General features: G+C 41.2%; 1 protein-coding gene across 1 annotated transcript in view; it reads right to left on the reverse strand.

Moving 5' to 3' along the window:
• LOC105563821 (hemicentin-2) overlaps window positions 1-18,684 on the reverse strand; it is a 394,167-nt gene that overhangs the window by 3,895 nt on the left and 371,588 nt on the right. The window contains exon 10 of the mRNA XM_012015754.1: window positions 4,008-4,186. Within this exon, the coding sequence (XP_011871144.1) occupies window positions 4,008-4,186 (179 nt within the window). The remainder of the gene's footprint in view (window positions 1-4,007; window positions 4,187-18,684) is intronic.

Raw genomic sequence — 18,684 nt, forward strand, 5'->3', positions numbered from 1 at the left:
TTAAATATTACATCTCCAACTCCTCGTTACTTTTTCTTTCCTCGAATATCTCAAAAGATATGAGGCAAATAGAAAAATGTTTCAGACAAAAATATTCAAATTAATTAATAGAAAAAGATAATACAATAAACAATAGGGTGTTTCATTTAAAAAACCAAGTTAACCTTGAAATTTTTTAAGCGTCTCCACTTATAAAAAAATGTGTATACTATGTAATGACTCCCTCAAAGTCACGCAACTTTTGTATGTAACAATGTTTTGTACAACTTGTAATCTGCAAGTTTTTCGAGGTGTGTAAGTTAAATGTCTCACCCTGTATACATTGCCGATCTAATAGAAGAACTTTATCTTAAATTGTTTAATATTATATGCTTCAAATAATTAGAATTTGCACTGTCTCAAGTTACTGTGTAACTTGTTATTACTCGAACTACATGAAAATCTGTGATATGACATTGACGAAACAAAACACACGCTACGTACCAAGATATAAAACATTTATCCCTTATCAACTTTTAAATTATTTATAATAATATCGTAAAATATCGGGTGCTAGTGCACTTAATATTTTTCCGCTACTGCGACATTGAAGGCATCATAATATTACGTGACACTTTTGCTCTCGATCTTATTCTCGTACACAACCAGAACGCGTATAGTGAAAGACATCACCGCTTTGGTCGCACAGAGCCGATCGAATATACGCGGCGTCATTGTGACTTTTTAATATCGAGGCAACAGAGTCCTCCCCCTCCCCCCGCGCGTCCACTTTATCGATAACGCGGACGGGGAAGAATAACGTAATTGAATCACAAACTCGTGCTGTTCGTCGGCAAAACTGATGTCGTCTCACGGCGATATATCTCGTCGTCGCGATTCGTAGCAGACGGGCGGAGTCGTCGTTGTCGTAGCAGGGGGTCTCGCCAGTTTTTCACATGCAAGGAATCGGCAGTTTCTTGCTCCATTTCACCCCGCGTTTCGGCCTCCTCCCCGTCCCTCGACCTCCATCCCTCTCGGCACAACGGAGGCCCGCGCGCTCCTCATCCGTCGACCCGTTTTCTTTTTGCATCCTTTATTCACGAGCCCTGCCCGCATCGTTCCACTTTCTTTTTCGCACCCCCTCTTTCGCAAAATCATCCCGCGTCTCGCTCGCTTCCTCCCCCGTTTTCCTCTTCGCGTTGTTGTCATCTTGTCCCATCTCCTTGCATCTTTCCGTCTTTTCTACCACGCTATCACGTTGGTTTCGCTGTCGCCTGTCCTTCCTCTCAACCTCATCCTTTTCTCCTCTCGTTCTTTCTTTCCCTCTGCAGTTTGCTCAAACTTTCTCCGCTAAGGCATTCTAACTTTCTGGCTTTCATTTATCCTCTTCCCTCTCAAACTATCTCGCCATTCGTTTTCCTTACCTTACTCAGTATTCCTTTACTAACGTATTCTACTTTGCCCGTCCGAGTTTTTTCTATCGAGGTTTTCCACCGCTTCTCTATCTTCCATTAACCTATTCTCTTTGTAAACTTCCGTCTCCCCGTTTCATCCGTGCTTCTTTTACGTCTAATTTCTTTTTACTCTCTTTCTATTTTCTACTATCCTTATCTATTAACGCGTTTAACGTACTTTTTACTTTATGATATGTCATTTCTCCTGATTTTCTTTTCTCCTTTATAGTTTAAATGTTTTTATTTACCCTAGCAACTTTGGCTATGTACCGCACCTTCGATCTCATCTTTAAATTCTTTTCTTTTAATATAATTGCAACTTCTTTGGAGAGTTTAGTTTATACACTGAGAGACCCATTTTGTAGAATGAAACAAAAATAATTTGACTGAATCATTTTGTTGATTAAATATGTAATTTTTTTTATCGGTTTTGCGACAGACTTTGTTTTGTATCTGCAGTTTTCACGATTCAGCAATAAAATCACCTTTCAATGCTATGCACAAGTTTTTCAGCAGCCTCATACGATACGTAATAGCCTTCAGTAGAGTAGTATCGTGAAAAGAAGATCGATACGTAAGCGACGCTATGAAAATATTTTGCATACGAAGTATATTCTCGAAAGCATCTATAATGTCCGATAATATTATCGTAATATTCGTTGAAAGAAACTACGCCAGTCGGAAATCGTAATTACATTTTTTTTTGTATCATTTCCCTAAATACGCGTTATTTTTTTGCACAAATCGCTCGCGACGTCGATGCTCGTTTCACGTTCGCCACGCGTTATTTAAAGTCCAACGCTGCGGGGAGCAGTGCGCGCCGATACTGTAATCCGTATAAGATGCAGCTCACAAATATTATCTACGAACGCGAGATACGCCGCTACAGTAATGTAAACACGGGCAGTAACATCGCGCTCGCATCGTCGCACGCTTCCCAATAAAGTCCGCAATTTTCAATGGAATCGACCGAGCCAATCGTTACTCGCACCGCGAAATCGGACCGCGCGCGCGAGTCTCTATCGCGCTCACATAGCGAAGAGGATCAAACGTTAATAAAAACAAACGCAACACCGGGTGCATCGGCAAATCCCTCGCAAAGCTCCGTCGCATTGTCCGCGTCCGCCCGGCACTCCTGGAAAAATGGTTAATCCGTCCTTTATGATGCGACTACCTCCACGCGCGCGCGCACGCTCGCGCGCGGATTCCGTCTCCGCTCGGGCGGAAAAAGAAGTGCGCCGGCTGTGGAAATGAAATAAGCGCGTGTATATGCATACGCGCGCACCAGCCTGCACACATTCCCCCGCGCACCCTTTCATCTCGCCGCTCTTCTCGCGAGCGAAAGGCGAGCGCGCGGCCGTTCCGGCCCTCTCGGCACAGCCTCCTCTCCCTCCGCTCCGTCGAGTCGCGTCGCCTCGCAATACCTCCGGATATCGCGCGAACGTCCGCGCCGGGATAGCGGTATAATTTTCGCGTCGAAGGACCAACCACGCCTCCCCCGGGGGAGCGTGTAATCCCCGAGCGTCATCCCCGTGTTACAAAAGACAACGGATTTTCAGCGGACGCGCGAATTGCATTTTTGCGCGGCACTTTTACAGCGCACGAGAGCACGAGATTGCCGAAAAAAAAGAGGGAGAAAGAGAGAGAAGCACCCGCGCAAAACAGAGTAAATCAGATCGTGCCTTTTAATAAAATTCCGCCATTTCATCCAGTTTTGCAACGAGAGACCCGCCGGAATCGATAAGCAAGTAAAAGCGACGCGGCCTTCGTTAATGTACGTAATTATAATGCATGTAATTACATCGACGATTGATAGAAATATTAATTAGTTGTTTCAAACACCGCGACGAAACATACGCTGCATGATTTTATGTGAATAAGGAATATTCATATAAATAATGTATCACACTAAACCGCTAAATATTGCTACAATATGGCTGACAAATATTTACAAACTGTGAATACGTGATCAACCGTGCTCCTTACGCAATTCTGTTACATATTATTTGTTGTTTACTTATACGTAAAGTGAAGCTCGCAATTTCTGTATTTGTTATTTGTAATTATTTTTCCCCTGGCAAAATGGAAATGCGACCGTTGAAGGGTGGCTTGAAAAGAACAATAATTAGTTTACTCGCAAGTACACGAGAATAAAAATGTACGATTTCATGGAGAAAAGCGAAACGATCAGATTATGCAAGTTGTAATTATTTCGAGGCGATAAAAAAATTTGTTTTTGCGTACGTCGTTCGCCGTTGAACTCCTGCTGAAACTAACATCTGCTTCTTCTTTATGCTTTCAATTAATTTTTTGTTCGGAAATGCATTTAACACACAATGCGTGTCTGATTTGTTATTAAAAAAATTATTTGACTAGTATCTCTGATAAGTACGCGACGTGGCGCTAGTGGACTCGAGCATGAATTGCAAATTATCGAGCTGACATAATTTCCGAGATGAAGTGTATTTATGTAATCCATGAATTTCATGGGCGTCCTCGCGCAAGTGGAGAAACCGTATAAAGGCGGCACAAGCACGCGAGCAGTGTTTGATACAGCGAGACATGCAAATTTACCTCAATTGCGAGGGCTCGAACCCCGTCGCGGGAGGGTGCATCCGGCGTATACACTCGCTCCTCCGATACCCAGAGAACCTTCGTGTAACTCGGCCGGGCGCAGAACTCGACGATGATGTCCAGGGGCTCGCCCTCGTTTGCCGTTACAGTTTGACTCGGCGGATGAACCATGGGTGGCCCTGCAACGAGAGTAAACGGGAAAAACGGTTAACTTTTGTCGAACCAGCGCAGCGAGCCCTCCCCGCTGTGGTCGTAAATCTTACCCTCCGTCGGCGCGGTAGGCGCTTTTTGCGTTTGCTAAGAGCTTTGTACCTTATTAACGACGTGAATTTCCATCCAAATGGTCCGCTAACGCGGGGCGTATTCTGCGATTTTATTTCAATTGCGGGAAGCGTGCATCCGATTATTACAATTGCCGGGCGCGAGTGTCTTTTATAGTGCTTTTTCGGCACATGCGTCACTGTCGTCGGTGCTCCTGGCGTGTTAACACTCGCGGACGGCTAGTCGTCGGCTGATAGAGCGCATTGTAAATTTCGTCGTCGTTTTTACGAGCCCGCGATCTATCTTTATTTTTTCCTTAAATGATTATTGATGGGTATTTTGACGGATGACGCGAAAATACCAAGTTTAAGCAAAGTCAACGCAATATTTAATGCACGCGAAGGCAAAATTTTCCGTGAATTAGATCAGCAACGTTTACATAAAGATCGTTACATGGATTTTCCGATTGAGTGATATAAAGCGTAAATGTAGGCTAATGGACTGAGATAAAAGCTATTAACGAAAGACAAACGATGTCGTGATGACAGATACCGGGTATGTTTACGTTATATATTTTTCATAATTTTCTCACATAAGACAGGCATTCTTCAAGATCTTTCGGTTCTTTGAACAAGAGAATAGCGAGAGTGTATGAAAGCATAGAAAACGTTCGAGATGTATAAACTCGTGATCGTTAAATAACTCTTTCAAACGTTTAAAATATGTGGAAATCATAACTCGTCAATGCTACATGCAATAAATCGCGAGACATATCTACTGTCCCTTTATTGCGTAACATAGAACGGTTAAATATTATTAGATGGATCGTGTTATCGAAAGTAGACTTGTTTCTCATCTGTCTGGCAGACGCGTCAGCGAGGTGATAGATATTACTGTGACGTGATAAATTTCTAAAAAGTTCTAGAACCGAAATGTACGATCGGGATCCGGTGACTCCTGCTGAACCCGTTCCCGGCCGTAAATTTGATCTTCGTTGACACTTCCGGCGTAAGAAACGATCTGGAGGGGGTCGTCGATTAGCACCTACTGTCACCTCGCCGACGTCTATCGCTCTCTTCTGTTAGATGTCTTGTGCCTCTCGTTAACAATGAAAACTTGTTTAGTGGTTGGTGACCATATACAGGGCGTTATGTAATACCCGCCTCTTTATCGCCCTCTTATGTTCGATGTCTTGTGCCTCGTTAACAATGAAAACTTGTTTAGTGGTTGCTGACCATATACAGGGTGTTATGTAATACCCGCCTCACCTCTTATTTGCGGATAGAGCAGTTAAAAATGTTAAATTGTCCAGAATTAATTCCAAGAATAATAATTTTTTAAATTTTTGTGTCCCTTCTTTTTTTTTATAATCACGATTGTTTTCAAGAATCAAGACTGATCTGACAATAAATTAGAACAACGGTTTAATGGAACGGTTTATAGCATCGCTGATTTACGTGGCGTCTTGAGACACCTTCGAAATCCAAGGAGACGTGCAACGCGATCGAAACGCAGAAACTTGGCACATCGCACGACAATGCGACCAGCCCTCAGCCACGTTACCGCGACGTGCAGAGTGTTCGCGCGCGCAAATTGCAATCATGGGTTTTCGATTTCCCAGCCTCAAGGCGATCGCGATTCCGCAAATTGTCTCGCACTACCGTTCGAATTTCCTCTTGTCGCCGACTACGAGAGGTTCGTCGATAGAGTTTCGGCTTCGCGAGTTAGCGCTTGCGGGTGGAAAAATCGGACAAGGGAGTCGGAACGAAACAAGATTTTCTTGACTTTCTTCACTTTAACAAAAAAAGATTCCCATCCGGATTGGACGAGGCGAGGCGCTTCTCATTGCGAAATAAATTATGCAGGAACAAGATTCAATGTTTCAGACGGTATCGCAAATGTTCTTAAGTTTTTCTTTACGGCTGGATTAAAGCGTACTCCGAGTGATTGAAATAGTGAATTAAAAGAGTAGCAAGTCGCATAATTCAGTTAATTTATTTTTTCGTGTTTTTTTCTCTTTCTCTCTCTCTCTCTCTCTCTCTCTCTCTCTCTGAGAGAAGCAGTATTTTTTTTTCATAATCAAGCAATTAGATGTGTATTAATATACAATTAAAAAAATTGTGTATGTCCACACAGAATATTTAAAAACATCATCTAGCATGTCTTTGACGCGCCGTACTACATAGTGTATGAAAAAAGTTATTATCCTCTGTTTATTCCTTTGTTTGAATTATTTCGCACATTTCATTCGAGTTCTCAAAGCGATTGGCCAACAGACAGTTACTACAACAAATTGCACGGTATTATCCGGTCTTTAATCCACGCACTTCAGCTAATTGAAGCGCGGACGTCACTGCTTAACCCCGGTGACGACCTCCTCCCTCTGGGCTCATTTTCCACTCCACGGAAATCATGCCCCCGATCTTTTTTTTCTCTCTCTCTCTAGACGGCCTCGGCTCATCTGCACAGATTTCCTGCTTCGTAAAGCAAGTCTTCTGACCTCGACCGGGCCGTCTGTCGAGTGAATAGAAGCGGAACAGTATAGCCAGCAACCGCGGCATCGTTCATGAATATTCCTACGGCTGAAATTGCTCGAATATCTTGGAGGTGGTTCTTGTCCCTGCGGCGAGGGGCGAGTCTTTTTGCTACCCTTCCGTCAGCCCCGCTTCCGTCACCGAAACGCATAACGGCGACGGTATGGGACATTACCGGGCTCATGCATGCGGTGAGCTTTCTTTCATCAGCGCTCCGCTTTTTTGAACATTCTTACGCACCTACGGTGCCATTGTTCCGACCTGTGGATTATGCAGATTGCGTGCCACGCATGATCTGCGTGCCAGGGTTGCGCCTGCAGAGGTGAACAAGGCTGAAAAGCCTCGTAGAAACGAGAGGGCGTCTTTTTAGAATATTTATTCATAATTTAAACTTAATCACGGGCTAATTATTTAGCAGTTACTGATATTTGAATAGTTACAAAACTTGATTACCATCTCAAAATTGATTTTGGTTGAACTCATGTTAATCGTGAAATACAAATTCTAATGAAACTGTGTGACGAAAACTTGATTTAAGTTTACTTACTAATCTCACGGGGAATTATATTTGTGTATTCCTAGGTGTTCACTCGATTTCTTTATTATTCTTTCATTTCTTTCGTTATAGTAATTGTTTATACTATTATTTTGTACTATTATGTATATTTATACTTTCTTTCAACTCCTAAATTTTATTTTATAATTTTTTATGTTAAAAATAGTAAAAATTACGAAACTATTTTAACTTATACTTATACATATATTTTTGAGTTCATAAATATTGACATTTTTAATCTTTAAATGCAATTTTAAAGCACCAATCGGGACAGGGAACAACAAGCATAAAGAGGGAATGTATAAAATTCACACAATTATTATTATACCTCTCGCATAATAGAAAATATTTATTTATTCTACATTACACGTATGTCGATTGATGTTTATTTATTAAATTATCACGTGTTCTTTTAATCGTAAGAATATCCCAGATTTAATTACATAATAAATACCGTAACAAACAGAACTTCTGCGCGAGTACTTGTGTACAAAATTGAGGAGAAACGTCGTAAACAATGCTGAATGGTCCGATAGTCCGGTATGCACGCCATTTGGTTTCATGATGCTCAACCGGCGACAATGATTATGAGAGTGTTAACGATCGCTAGTCGACGACGGGCTCGGGCAAGAAGAGCGCGACGAGAATACGCGAGCTGTGTTCAACTACGACGGCACGTCTTTCCCGAAAATGGATCTTTTTCGAGAAAATTTCCTCTCCTGGATGGCACTCGTAACGCACCATAACGTTTCCGGAAGGAATCTCTTAGCAAGTTAAATGAATCGCAAACGATTGCCTACAACGGCAACGTGATTCATTTCATTGTGCGCCGTTAGAAAGAGCTTCGATGGGAACGATCGTCAAAGTAACGAATTTCCTCGTGACGATTCGACGTCGTATCGTTCGCTGTAGAACGAAGGGGTTGCACTTTGTCCGCCGCGGAGTTCAGATCGATAGCGACACGGATTTGAATCTTCTCGCCGAACATCGTCCGCCGTTTAAAGAAATTGCGGATCGATAGGCCGTATTTCTCGTTATCGATAGCTCTCATGATACTTTCTACGTATGTTATGGAAAGCCTCAGATCGTATCGTCAGTTAAGTGATCTTCAGTAAATTAATAATTAAATCGACCATGTGGAAAGCTATAACATAAATTTCCGTGTATCTTAAAAGATATAAGAAACGATAAAGTTTTTATTCGTAATAATTTTAAATCGTCACAATCTTATATCTTTACATGATCTAGGTTTTTTATAATTGAACCTCTTGAAATTAAAGACTGTCGTAATCCTTGTAGCGACTCATTTATTAAATCTACGAAGCGAGACGTCCAGGAAGAAAATTCTCTGCACGGCATGCTATTTCACAAAAATGTAAACTAATATCTTCCCGTTAAAAAAGAAAACAGGCATTATTATGTTTCGATATTGCGATAAATTTTTATGCGAAGGCATTTTACTTTGTAATGTCTTATCGTTATATCAGGAAATAAGCCAAGCTTCAATCTACGCTGCACTTAGGCGAACAGGCAGCGCGCGCAAGGAAACGATCAGGCAGAGCAGATATTTACTGTGGCGTTAAAAGAATTCCATTTGTGCGAGAGTTGTCCAATTCAAAAGTAATCTCTTCGTGAAATTACTTTCGTATGCGGCTACGACCGAACGAATCATTTTCTCACATTCACGTGCACGGGCATAGCAGCCTGCTAATTAATTCATTAATTTTCCATCTCGAAATCAGCGACGTCGCGCTTCGGATGACAACAACTGTTCAACGTACGTGTCCCGATTACCGCAAGATTACAGACACGTCTCAGTATGCATGCATCGACACGCGATAAACTCCCTGGAGGGATTCCCAGCGGGTTTAACGCTGTAATACTCGCTGACATTCGTAATATCCTCATTGATATAATAGAGCGCATCATTTCGCACTTCGCGAATGATTCGTAACGTTAACTTTTACAGCTCGCGAGCTAAGTTCGACGACAGTCATTGCGCCCTGGAAAGATGTTCCAAGCCGTTCACCACGACTGCGCGTTGCTCCGGGAAGACGGAGATATATTAAAATTACATTACGCTTTTCGCACGTCATCATGAGATTATTATGCATGAGGCCACTTGTTGTACCGGTTGGGTCTGATATAACCGGCGACCTGGCGAAAATATTTTCCGACAATCTCTCACGTCGGGCTAGAATTTCTGAGGTAACAGAGAGAGGGAAATCATAGTACGCGGGATCGTTTCCCTTAGGGGGCACGATACATCCCCGCAAAGTTCTGACGCTATCCGTGCGAGGATTCACTCGGTTACTCGTACTTCAAGGCGATAAGCATCAACGCCCATTCAGACTCGCGATAACGTCCGCGAGACGATGCTATTGTTTCAAGGCGTTAGCAAGCGGCAGCAGTTATCTATCCATTGTTCTTTGTACTTATTAAAATCAAGGTGGCACTTGCGAATTCCACAGATGTTAAAGTTGGATTAATTATATTTCACTGCGCTAGTTTTTCACATTTTCGCCGCCTCCTCCATTCCCCCTTCCGTTGTTTTATACGTGTAATAAATACTGAAACAATATCCCCTTCGGAGAAATCTTTTCTTTGTCAAAATCACAACCGGAGTATAATTACAAAATTAATTCCAAGTTCATACTCTAAACTTAAGATATTATAGTGAGTTAACCTTAAGAACATGAAAAGGATAGTTAATATACTTAAAAAGTTTGAACGTTAAAATTAAATTTTAATTATTGGAATAAAATATTAATCTCAACCCAAGTAACAAGATAAATTGGTGATGCTGCGTAATTAAAAATTAAAGGAAGAAAACATCCAGCCAAATTCTTGTTAAGAAAATTTAATTTCACAATTTAAAATCATTTCTCGCATCGCTGTCGTTATATTTTTAACGTAATCCTGCACGATCGCGTATTACCAAAATTTTAAATAATACTCTTTCGCAAAATGCAGCCGCGAAATGATTTTCAAAGGAGATTGCATAATATTCGCATCGCACTGTTTTCAGTTTTCTCCTTGAAATACTTTTCACGATTCCCCTCGCTCGCAATGGTCGATCGATTATGCTTCGGGTAAAAGCGAACAGGACCAGAAAGGACGAGAAAGAATCAGCGAGAAACCAAATTGAAGTCAGTCGTCTGCCCCTCGAGCTTTCAATTTGTCCTAAGTTAACACTGGCGCGGCTTGGTGTGTTGCCTCTTTAACTTTCGGGGCTTTCGTTTTTCCATCTCCGGAAATGGTGAGCGATACCCGCTGTTTTCCAGAAAGGCACCCTTGCCCCGAAGAAGTGTCCCTCTCGAAAGATGATAGGAGGTCGAGTCCGTAATTGTGTCAAGAGAATACCCGCGAACTATTGCCCCTTCTGCGACCCGTACCCTCGCAATAAACCTTAGAAATCGTCGTCAAATACGACTCACCCACGCTCGAGGGGATGAGCTCGATATTACTATCATCGCATACACGATGAAAAACGTTCAATTCTTTTCTCTCGAGTCGTTCCTACGATTGCGACGATACGTTCGACCCGAGGGGGCCTGGCATTTTATGGGCGGGATATGATGGGTTTCGGCATTCATACGATACTTTGGGGAATGATCTCGCATGTGAAATTATTCGCGCGACGATAGCGGCTGATATAAAACTGTCTATCACTTCTATCACTTATCACCGATTTTTGAGTGACCAAATTCATGGAATATTGACTATGAGTGTTACTATACGTGTTGTAACACTGAAAGTGCTGTTGGCAGTGCTCGCTTTGCAAGTATGTAAATGCTTTACTGTTACATTCGATATCCATTTCATTATATTGACACACTTGTACCTTTTATACCAAATGATGATTCACGAGAGCGAAATATTAAATTCTTTCGTATGTTTAAACACACATTTCTAAAAATTTGGATTTGTATAAAAATTAAAATATTTACCTATACACACATTAAGGACATTAATTCAAAAATCAGAAAATTAAAATTGGACAGAACAGGAATCGACACATAATTGTGTAAGAAATTCACAAAATCATAGTTCAAAGTATCGTTCATTGTGATTAGGATTTGATTTTGAAAATGTAAAGCTTAAAAAGCTGAATCGGTATGCGGCGCTGTCACTTTCCGCCGTCAATAATCAGCGGTTTTTTAAATAATAATTGCAAAACGGGCAAAACAAATCTTTTTGAAACTTCGCATATACTTGGTAAACATGACTAAAGAATATTTCCAGATATCGTAATAAAATCTTTTAAATATCAACTTGATTATTGATTTTTGCACATAATCTCAACTTCATTTTCAATATATTATTCACCAGATTCTTCATCGACTTGTGAACCCGGGTAGTGCTGTCAATATTTTTCTCCGCGTCTTTTTTCTCTTAATCCTTAATAAGGATAATCAGCTAGCGTCTTAAGTTTGTTATCTATCTCTGATGCAGCTTTTCTCCATTTTCTTTTATATTATACTCCGTTCGCTCTATCCCGGACATTTTCCTCAAGCACTATCATTACCGCCGCCGCAGCATCCCTGCATACCACGTGTTCGCCGTTGCATCTTTCTCGGTCCCCCGAGGACATCGTACGAACTCCCCGCAGGACTTCCGCTTCTTCCCTAATAAGTTTATGCATTGTTCTTTCTAGTCGGTGCTTCTTTTTTACGGTTTCACGGTGAGCACGCGAAAGATAGTTTCGCCGAAAAATACTTTTCCTTCTTGTGTTGTACGAACTTGAAGTTGTCGTCGTATTTACGCTTGTTTCTGGAGAATTCAAGTGCGCATATTAGCGCAAAGTGATATTCTTACCATTTTTGAAACATTAAAAATCTAGTTCCTACCGTGTCTGTTAAATTAATCGTTTAAATCCTAAACTCTTTCAAAAAGAAATAGTTGAACAGTTGTACTGTATGTACCGTTTGTATAATTTCCACCGCAATCCACACGCCGATTATCGGCGGCGCCCCGTTTCTCTTTCGGCGCAGATAATTGCCACGTCGCGAGAACGACGCGTTTATCAGGCGAAGTGCCATCCGGCAAGAGTTTTACGAGAAACTTTTCTCAGTCGCGAGGTTTCACTCTCGTAGCGCGGCAATAATTTTATTTACAGCCGGCTGCACCGACGTTTACGCGGCTCCGCGCGAGCTCGAAAACTTATGCGTCCGCGTAGTTAAAGTTACGAGTGTCACGAGACGAAATTTACGCGCCGCGGCGGCGGCAGCGGCGGCACGTATTACATGTATTGCGTAAATGGTCGGGGGCCAAGTTTTAAAATTCTGCAGCGACCGTGTTCCGGCATTGTCGCGACCGAATGACTAATTAACCGCTCGTTCGGGAAACGTACTCGCATGGAAACCAGCTCACGTTGCTTCGAAAAAACATCGGCGGACGTCGATATGATGGGATATAAAGCGCAGTCGTATTTATGAACGGAAGAAAAATAGGCTGTCACAATGCGTCGTAAAACGGACCGCGGAATCGGCCGGCCGGCGAAAGCTTCCTCACAAAAATGTGTCGTTATTTTTCGGTCCGCCAATTTTGACATTTTGTCGTCCGGCATTGTCCGACGATAACTTTCGGGCATCTCGCGTCATGTGACAACGGTATGCCATTGTTTGAAACACTAGACTCTTGGCACGGTAGGTCTGTTAGTTACGATATAATTATAGACAACGAAAAAGGGCAAAACAGCTTTTTTACAGCTCTTTTTGCAAGAGTATCTGGTAATTAATGTGGAGTGTTTGTTACTGGATTATTTTGCATAACTGAACGGGTCTTAAACTTTTTCACCTAAAATAAGAATAAAAATCGCACAATCAATATTATATGCGCAGCGAAGTAACTCGTATAAAAAGTCCGGTTTCCCATATTATCTTTAAAGAAGCGTCTAGGGTATCTCGATTGTTTTCCGCCCCGCACCCGATATCGATATAAGCCCAGAACGAGCGGCTACATGAAAAATTAAAATAAATATAAAAAACTGAAGGCAACAATGGATACACACTACCGACTCTATGCGCGAGATATAGTTTGAGAATGGAACTGGCAGATACATATCAAACAGCGCGCGTCCTTTCAGTTACCGAGCGGGAACGAGAGATAAAAGGCGTAGCAACGCGCGAGCGGGGAGCCGTAGAGCCCCGCGGCGCCTTAATTGCATTTCCTGCTCCATTTTCGGCGATGGACGGTGCCGTCAGAGAGCTACAAAAGCCGATTTCGCGGAAATAAACAGCCGGGAGGTTGAATAAACCAACGGCAGGATAGGCGAGACGCGGGCGAGGACACTCGTCAATTTTTCGCCACCGTCGCGAAGACTCGGCTTTCTTTTGACCGGCCTCAGCCCGCGATTCTCGCGCACAGGAAATTCGCGTGGAAAAAAATCAATCGCGAAGACGGGGCTGGGACACGTCGCCGTCCACGCCGAGAAACGCTACGGCTGAAGGATATTTCGGTGGAGGGAAAAAGGGGGTCGGGGAGGACGGGGGGGAGTGATCTTTTGCGGAGGGCGAGATTGCGCGGAATTTCCCGGAGCGGAACGACATTGCCGCGTGAACTTGTCGGATAATGTAGGTTAATCCCTTAATCGGGGTTATTAGATGAAATTTTATCCCGCAGGCTTTAGCCAGTACTTTCGCCGACCATCCTGTGTGTCCGCGCAGACATTAGCGCGCCCTTATTAAATACCTAATAACGCTTATGAGTTAATTCACTTTTCGAGAAGCGTTAAAAAGTCGTCCGGCCGGGAAGTTGGAAAATGGAGAGCTGAAAATTGCAATTGTCCCGCGTTACAGTAATAGCTCATTATCTTACATTTTATTATTGTGGCAGCGCAGACAGCGGTATTACAAAATTTCTTTTTATTACGTGTTTGCAATTTTATTAAAAAGCAGTATAATCAGCTACTGCAGTTGCTGCGTTCCGTGTTATTTCTCGCAGCAGCGTTGAAAATGTTCTGATATTCTGCCATTATAAAGAGAGGTAAAAAGCTTTGTGTTTTTGCAATTTCTCGATCTTGCTGACGTATTAGCGAATAATGAAATTTGTAACGATGAAAATGTTACGAACGATTGTAATCATCGTTTAACATTGTGTGCGTTAATTTTTGCATGATGTAATCCCTTATATTGTCTCAATATTACATTACATTTTGCGCTCTTGCCGTACGGTATGTAACTTTTATTTTTAAAGAACACATTCAACCGATTTGTTGCTATCATTCAAAATAGCTTTTATATCATCGATATGTTCGATCACCTGCGCTTTGACTGGTGAGAAATATACATGTGCGACGCGTAGAAAAGGGAAGTGCGCGATGTACGGAGCAGCTGGGCAGTTTCTCGATTCGATATATTATCAAGGAGTGGGAAAGCGAGGGGGGCAAGGGAACAGCGAGTATACATATGACGTACACTTGTTCACGTCTGGATTCATTCCGGATGTATAAGCTTCTATGTGTACGTGTGTATATTTTAACAATAGCTACTCTCGCGACGGCAAAGAAGAAATTCAAAGTAGCTCATACAATCACAGAGATAATAAATGATATAGAGATAAGTCTATTTAGTGTACCTTATAATTAAATCGTTAACTAAATCATAAATAATCCTTTAAGCAATTTAAATCTCTATGATATAAAACAGATGGTTATTTCGATAAATGCTTTTAATTAGCTCAATTTACTCAATCTTTTACAAGATTGGTTCAAGTTCCTCTTTCAATTCCTCGTGAATTTTCGGTGAAATATCTTTTACTGAATGTCGTTGAACATTCTTTCGGATAAAATGATAGATATACATTTTGTAAATGACTTTTACGAACAAGAATGGGAGAAGGGAAGAGAACATTAATCTATAATAACTGCAAACGATAACACCCTAACGCAACACCAACGGTATAATACCAACGGGCAATTATATAGCAAAGTTTTAATATTCAAACTACAATTTGTGCGAAACCGAGAGAGCGCTGTAATTACGTGTTCTAATTTAGGGATTAAAATACGAGAAGACGCGCAAAAACTCCTCGGCGCGCTCGGGGTGCGCGATCGCGCGCGTAATACCGAGGACGATAATTGAAATTGGATACGAAAGGAGGACTCGGTTAATAAAGCCAATTACGATGATTCCAGAGAGATAGGAATGAACGTCAGTGTTGAGAGAGAAAGAGAGAGAGAGAGAGAGAGAGAGAGAGAGAGAGAGAGAGAGAGAGAGAGAGAGAGAGAGATTTTCTCTAAGAGGTAAGAAAGCATTTCTTCTTCTCACCACGCCCTTACATCGAGAATGAATCGTGCTGCTGAATTGCATTACAGCGAAAGGCTCGAAATCTCCATCTCCGTTAATGAAACTCGCGAAACATAATACGCAATTATTCGTCAATTAATTGGATGATCGCGATTTCGTCTTCCAGCGGAATGAAATTTATTATATAAGGTTGTTCAAAATAAATCGTCCACTTTGAAACGGCTGTACTTTCGAATTTAACAAATGCAAAGTGATCAGCGATGCATCGGTCAAAAAATAAACCGTCGAGTTTTGTCTCTCGCTAAGTGCTCTATGTGATTTTCTATAGAAGAGCAACGTCGAGACGGTAATCGAGTTTTTTCCCGTACCTGCGCAAAAAGTCGCGTGGCGTAAGATCCTGATCTTAAGGAGCCAGCTGTAGAGCACTTCTTCTTTTAGGAGCAAACGTTAACCGCGTTATGTATACGTGCCGCCCTTGCTCACAACTGGAGGAGCTCAAAAATCGAATTGTTATTGCCGTGGAGTCAGTGGCGGACCTGCTGATGCAAGTATGAAAGGCATTTAACTATAGTTTCGACATTGCTCGTCTGGCAATGAGAAGTTACATAAAGTTACATAAAGTTCTTATAACGTGATAGACAAAACTTGGACAATTTATCTTTGCTCGTACACTGTAAAAAAATTACGTGTAAAATTACAATTATTATTATAGTAGATAATATTGGGACCATATCTATTAAAGGTGCATATTTACATACGTCAGTAAATTTACTTGTAAGTACCTTGTAAGTAAAATTATTACCTTATATAATAAGTAAACTGCTTGCTTTTGATTGTATAAATTTTACAATTTTTTGTAACTTTTCATCATGTATAAACAAGTATTTACACAACAAAGAGTAAAAATTTTTTCTCTGAAAGTACATAGGTACATTTATATATTTCCGTCATTAATAGTGTAATCGCTACACTTATTATGTATATAATTTTACATACTTTTTTTACAGTGTAGTACATGTCGCTAATCAGTCTGCATTTCAAGAATATTGTTACCTGAAATCGGATAAATTATTTTGAATGATCCTGTAGGATGAACTTTGTGATAATAATATATAAGCATAATAAAAGACGAAGTATGAAAGCACAATTCGGCTTATTGTTTACTAAATTCATGGATTACGAAATTAATTAATTGTGTGTGTGTATATACATACATGCAGGAAATTAAATCATGTCTTAGTAAGAGTTTGTTATTTTAGAGGTAAAAATGTAAAAGGTGAAAATAATATTTTATAAATATATGTGTAAAAATATGGAATTAACGAGGTAGGAGAATACGCGGAGTTATTGTATTTACAAATGTTAGAGGCAATATCAGTAGGGTTATTGCATTTTAAGAACAAAAGTGAACATATGTTCAATTGGAACTTGTGCGTGGCGAGAATATTAACCCTTTAATGGTAAGGTTGTGGTCGGATGCGACCCTTGGGTCTTGCTGCAATTTGTTTTTTCTGTAAACAAAGATATAAGTTTCCTTCTATTGGGCTTTTTCTACTTTAACCACCGGAAAGAAATAGCTCGGATCCGATTCCACCTTGCGAAATAAAAGTGCACCTCACTATTTGAGGGTTAAAAAGGCAAATTGAATTTGCGTTAATACGAGAAGAAATTCTTATCCGTTTCTCTCGCTTCTCTTAAAACCGGCGGCAACAACCGCGATTTCATGAACGAGGGACACGAACGCGGCGAGGAGGACACGTCCCGAGGGGCGATACGTCGTTTTCCCAACTATCGGTTCGCATCCAACTTTCCCCACCCTTTTTCAAAGGCCGGCAGATGTGGGTGGGTGGCAACAAGACAAATTATCGGGAGGTCGTGGATATTCGTCCCCCCTCGCTCGTGGCGTTATCGTCCCATAAAAGCTCGCGCAATGTCGGGGAAGTATGTGGGAATGAGAGTACGAATGGCGTATAAATATATAGGATGGCTAAAAATAGATAGATTCCGGAATAGTCGAGCTTTATTGTTATGCCTTTACCCGAATGGCTGCGCATTACTGGCCGGCACAATCGGCAAATCGCTGTCGTTCAAACGTTCGACGCTTTGATGTATAATCGCGAAATATCTGCGAATAAAATTTGTGTGACTGTCATACGATAAATATCATGCAGTTTTATTTATTTCTTCGCGGTAAAATTGTACTGCGTATTGCGCGGCTTTATCCAAACATATTTTTACATAGAATCATTTTTCGCAGAACGCGATTTGCACTTTACAACAGGATTTCATTGCAATTATTGTGATATCGTAATACGAAAATTGTTTCTCGGTTGAGCGTGATTTCGATCATTTAATTGAATTTAAATATTTAACTAGGATAAATTGGGAAGAGCGACCTGTGTGTTCTCAGAACTGTACAGAGTAATGTATCGATACTTCGATACTAACTCTCCCGGGAGTCTTCGGACATGTCGTGTTCCGTTGGTGGAACAAGAGTCTGTACGTTGTTTCGCGAGAAATTTACTGACCGAAGCGTTATTTTCCGTTATTTACTATCGCATTCTCTATGCAGAAGTAATTAAATTAATGCAGCCATGATTATGCAGTCGTTAGATAGAACGTGAAAAGTAGATTGCTGGCTAATGACTTGATAGATAAGAAATATCGTCTAGAATAATGACGCTTCGCAATGTCTAATCGCTAAAAATCGTTGTAGATTTTCCCGAAAACTTTCCTAAGCATAATTTTGAAATTTAATTATGTCTTTCATAAATTAGCGAGGGACAAAAACATTTTGAAACGCTGAATGAGGAGAGCCGGGCGTTTACTTATAGCACCTACGCGCAAGAACTTTTACTTCTCATTAATTATTGCGGACATAACGATTTTTCATATGCTGCAGAATATCGTGCGTGTCAATACGCTGATATTAATTATTCCGAGGCTTCTTGTAGGGCAGATGGTGCGAGAGCTTGTACGCCGTTGCAGTAGCGGGAGCGGGCAATTTGTTGCCGAAAACAGTTTTGCTGGGCTTGACATCAAACGAGTTAAAAGAGTAATGAGGTGCATTCACTTTT

Source organism: Vollenhovia emeryi, unplaced genomic scaffold (genome assembly GCF_000949405.1).
Source record: "Vollenhovia emeryi isolate VEMERY1.0 unplaced genomic scaffold, V.emery_V1.0 DF939171.1, whole genome shotgun sequence".
NCBI lineage: Eukaryota > Metazoa > Arthropoda > Insecta > Hymenoptera > Formicidae > Vollenhovia > Vollenhovia emeryi.